This window comes from Austrofundulus limnaeus, unplaced genomic scaffold, assembly GCF_001266775.1.
Source record: "Austrofundulus limnaeus strain Quisiro unplaced genomic scaffold, Austrofundulus_limnaeus-1.0 Scaffold341, whole genome shotgun sequence".
In the NCBI taxonomy this organism is placed as follows: domain Eukaryota; kingdom Metazoa; phylum Chordata; class Actinopteri; order Cyprinodontiformes; family Rivulidae; genus Austrofundulus; species Austrofundulus limnaeus.
The window spans coordinates 616,967-621,834 of NW_013952743.1; the positions used below are offsets into that span (position 1 = coordinate 616,967).

The window sequence follows — 4,868 nt, forward strand, 5'->3', positions numbered from 1 at the left end:
GTTCTCTTAACTGAAAGTTATTACGCATTTTGATAATCAGAGAATGTTATCAAAGTTACAGGAGGAAAGAGGACGGATCTCTTTTCTCCCCCAGTATGATTTCAGCTATGAATGGATTTTCTGTGCAAAATTGATTATTTAACTAAACTAATTCTTATGGTTTAAAGTTGATGAAACATCAATGTATTATTTGTCTGGATCATGTTGCAAATGTTTGAGTTTGAAGTCATTCATTTTTTCAGTTATGTTTTTAAAGAGTTCTCATCAAATAATACCTAAACAGGTCATATGTTTAGTTGTTATGTTTAATTCAATTCAATAATACTTGCATATATTCTGTTGCGTCAAACTGACTTCCTGGTGGTAAAACTGCAGGCATCTGGGGCCTCATGCATAAAGGAGTGCGCAGCTTTCACACTAAAAGTTGAGGTACGGACAATTTTAGAAAAGTGCGCCGCACCAAAATATTCAGATGTATAAAAATGTGCGCACGCAGGTTCCTGCACTCCTTTCCTTTATACATCCCAACGAACGTGGAACTGAGTGCACGTGAGACAGCTCCCCTGACACGCCTCAATTTAAATATGTAAAATAGATGTAAATGTGTCCAGCGTGTGAGATTCTCCTCAGATTGTCCTCTCTGTGRGATCAGAATTGATTTTTAGATGCAGAAAAAATATAAATTAAATGGAGAATACGTGAGAAAACTGTCTAAATAATTAGTGGAGTGTCATTGTTTTATGTGGCGCATTTGCATGGGATAACCAAAGCCTGAGATTTTCCTGAAATTTAYAGACATCTCCCGAATGTGATATTAAAGCCTGGTTAGTTGTTGCCTATTTAGTTGAACGCGGTGTTGAACGGATGTTAAAAAACAAAACAAAACAAWAAACAAACAAACAAACAAAAAACATCCCGTTATCCACTTTTTCCTCTCTCCTTTCCTCCTGCGTTACAGCAGGCGCTGCCATCTCCACGGACCCCTACCCCACCGCCACGCGCGGGTACGAGTGGTAGCTTACAGATTTTTAGCAAAAAATAAGTTTTTGAGGCTCATTAGACAGGTAAACGTCCAAAGGGGTTGACACGTATAAACACCTTCCCAGCTGGCGAGGGTGCGCGCCTGGCGCGAGAATCTACCCAAAGCGTGAGCCTGATGCGCTACGGCCACAACTCAACTCAGCATCAGCCAGAAGGTTACACACAGAAAAAATAATTATTCTTACCGTACAGTGAGCCAACATTTGCATCCAATTTTGCTCCCTCTCTTCAGTCTTTTTTATTGGTTTTTTTTTTTTATGCCGCACGTAATGTTTCGGGTTTTTCCTGCCCGGGACCCAAAAGGTTTTCAACGTTGTGACAAAAATATAAAAACATTTTACAGTTTACAGACTGGGCTGAGGTTGTTTTGATCATTTTTAGACTGATCTATTTTCTTGTCTGAGGTTAAATGATTTTCAATTCCGGGTTTCAGTTTCATGATCCTTCGAGTTTAAACAATAAAAACTCAACTAAAATAAAAATATGACAGTGTTCAGATGCTCCTTACATCCAGAAAACACAACAGAGTCATATTTCTGTGGATTCAGGTCAGATTCKTGACTTTGTGGGTTAAAACTGTCGACTGAAAAACTTTGCGTGGTTGCCGCACATTCTCACGGCAGGTGAAAACCAACAACGTTGGTTTTTCTACATCACAACATGGACGTAGAACCTGGCGCACGTAACTTTTTTATGCGTATGCACCATTTRTACATKAGGACCCAGATGTTTAAGTGGGACAGAAAATGTAACTTGACAATTACAGTTGGTGAGAATCAAAAGTTCCCAAAGCAAACACTTGAGATTCTGTAGGAAATTCTTTGGGTCATTTTTGACCCCAGTTATGAAAAAGCCGGGTAGTGACACAAAAACTGCAATTTCTTAAAATTTATAAAAACTTTTAAAAAAATTCAAATGGCKTCAGGTCACAAACATGTTTTATGAGGAATRCCTGTAATATAGAAGTGTTAAACCTTTTAATTTCAGAGATTTTTTAAGAATAACAACCCCCGGGGTCATTTTTGACCCCACTTATGCATCTAAGGGTTAAGAAAATATGAATCATATCCTAAATGTACGCATATTTTTTTTGCAATATCTTGTCTGCGCCAGCCCATTTAGGGCATTAGCATAGTCGCTGTGATCCATTTTGCTGTGTTTTGAACCAGAGCAAATCACTTCCTGCCTCCCATCTGACATTCTCGCGTCATCCGGGTCATGTGACTGCAACCCAGCATTACATGAATAAATACAGTACTTCTAGCAGCAGAGCGGGTTGGAAGGTGGTTATTTGATGTTATTTGATGTTATTTTATGATTTTTTTAAGGCTCTGAAATGTAAAATAAATATTAAACTGAGTTTTTGAAAATGTTCAGCAGCACGATTAGAATGCAGATTTTTTTTTTCCTCTGCTCAAATTACAAACCCTGGGGCCTCATGTATCAACGGTGCGTACACACAAAAACCTTGCGTACTTCATTTTCCACACAAAACTCCGGATGTATCAAAACTCAACTGAACGTGGAAATGTACGCAGCCCCACGCCAACTCCAGGGCTGGCGTACGCATGTTTCTGTGGTTTTGGTGACACTTAGAGGTGATTCTGAGAAACTGTTACTGATGTGAAAATAATTATTGTTCACAGCAGACACACATGATTAACAATTATTACATCCACATGGACACAGTTAAATAAAGGACGTGTAAAGTTGTGCCAAAAATACATTTAACAGGAATGGATTCAGCCTTACTGGAGGATATAATAAATAGTGTAACACGCAGAGTTTTTATTTATAAACAGATATAATTTTCTGATGAYGATTGGAAGATGAGAGGAAGTAATTTGCATCTGTTTAACATATGTTAATGAAGGCGTGTCAGGGGAGGTGTCTCACCTGCKCTCAGTTCCAYGTTAATTGTGATGTACAAAACAAATGTGCGTGGATTCAGGCGTACGCATAGTTTGATACATCTGGATTTTTTTGTGTGTACGCCGTTTTCTGGATTTGACTGTGTGTCAGGTTTCAGTAAGAAATCTACGCAAGTCTTTGTACACGAGGCCCCTGGTGCTTTGTTCAGATCTACACGCCACTTCATATTTTTACTCACATTTGACCAATGGCCGGGGCTAATTTTCATCCCTGGATGTCACTGGGAAAAATAAAACTGGGTTAAATGAACATTAATTAATAAATCATGTAATTTGATGTCTCTCAGGTCCAGGCCATCCTGGTCAACATCTTYGGCGGGATCATGAGATGTGACGTCATCGCTCAGGGCATCATCATGGCTGTGAGAGACCTGGATCTGAAGATCCCCATCGTAGTACGGTTACAAGGTACATCTCACACCAGCAGGCCCATGAATGAATGAATGAATGAATGAATGAATGAATGAATGAATGAATGAATGAATGAATGAATGAATACTGTAAATAAAACAAGTACAGTCAATTTACCATTTACCATAAATAAATAAATAAATACAGCAACAACAGAGAAATGACAGAATTGAAAGCAGAGTTGTTGAGTCTCGGGTCATCCAGAGTTTATCCCTCCCCTGTAACTCCTGTTAGAATCAGAGACTGAAAGCTGTGTTGAGTCTGAAGGCAGAGTTCTGATTGGCTAATCTCTGTCCTAATCCTAATCTGGTGTCCTGAGGTTTGGGTTGTAACAGAGAGAGGAGATGGCGAGGAAAGCTGCCACATTCATTCTCTGAAGTTTCAGTAACATAACCTGAGAGACGAGATGAATACTGAACTCAGGTGTTCAGCAGCATCTTGGCTGAGAAACCCCGAGGTTTTCTAAAAATCTCCAACACATCAGAATAATTGTTRGTGTCGTCTGGCCCGGCAGAAGATCAGAAGCCCTGAGCAGGAGAGGGAAGTGCAGCTGGAGGGAACAAAGAAAGTCAAAGCCTCACATTTCTGAGACGTTCCGCTGAAGTGTTGAGCTTGAACTGTAGTAGAACTACTTGGGAACCCAAACAAACAGAAACAACATTTTATCAGTAAATCAGAGAAGCATAGATCCAGTTTTTAGATCTGATCGACAAAGCAGACATTGCTAATAATTAATGTTTAGTGATGAACTCAGAGTGGTGTTTATCATCACCTCCTTCTAACGTTCCAACATGTTTCATGAAAGTAGAGGCTGGACAATGTTTTTATCCTCAGCTGTTAATAAATAATCCCTCCGAGCTTCACGTCTCTAAATGTTTAGAGCATTCTTGTTTTATTTGGTCTTTATTTTGAAGTTCAGGGTTAAAATGAGCTATAGATACATGCGTTATGTTCTGAAACTCTATTGTACGAAGAGAGTTCAGCTGTTGTGGAGTGAAGCTGCTGTTCTTCAGTGTCTCCTCGCAGAATAGTTCTTATCCTTCTGTCAGATTTTCTTCCTTACCTGCAGGTGGAAAACAGTGATGCTTGAAACAAACCAAAGTTTTGGCTGTTTGTGTTTGGAGCTTAAACAGATCTGACTGTTGTTTTCCTCAGGATAAAATGTTCTGCTCATGCCTTTTTTATTGTGTTTAAATGTGACCACTTTCTGCTGCAGTCTGTGCTGCTCTGCTGAGATGCAGCCACACGTTTCTCTACAGACTGTTAGGTTATTTTAGTTCTCCTCCTGTAAGAATCTTTTTGTCGTGGACAACTCTTCTGTTGCTGTTCCTGCTACTTTATATTCTCATTAACATTTCTGATGTTCAGAAAGTGAAAATGTGCTTCAGTCTGTGGAAAATACACACAAATACATCAAACTAGTGTGATTTATTGTAGTGTGTGTGTGTGTGTGTGTGTGTGTGTGTGTGTGTGTGTGTGTGTGTG

The 4,868-nt window shown here is 39.4% G+C and overlaps 1 protein-coding gene across 1 annotated transcript in view; it reads left to right on the top strand.

The window, feature by feature from the left end:
- sucla2 (succinate-CoA ligase ADP-forming subunit beta) overlaps positions 1–4,868 on the top strand; it is a 35,304-nt gene that overhangs the window by 29,342 nt on the left and 1,094 nt on the right. Inside the window, exon 9 of the mRNA XM_014022755.1 lies at positions 3,260–3,380. Within this exon, the coding sequence (XP_013878209.1) occupies positions 3,260–3,380 (121 nt within the window). The remainder of the gene's footprint in view (positions 1–3,259; positions 3,381–4,868) is intronic.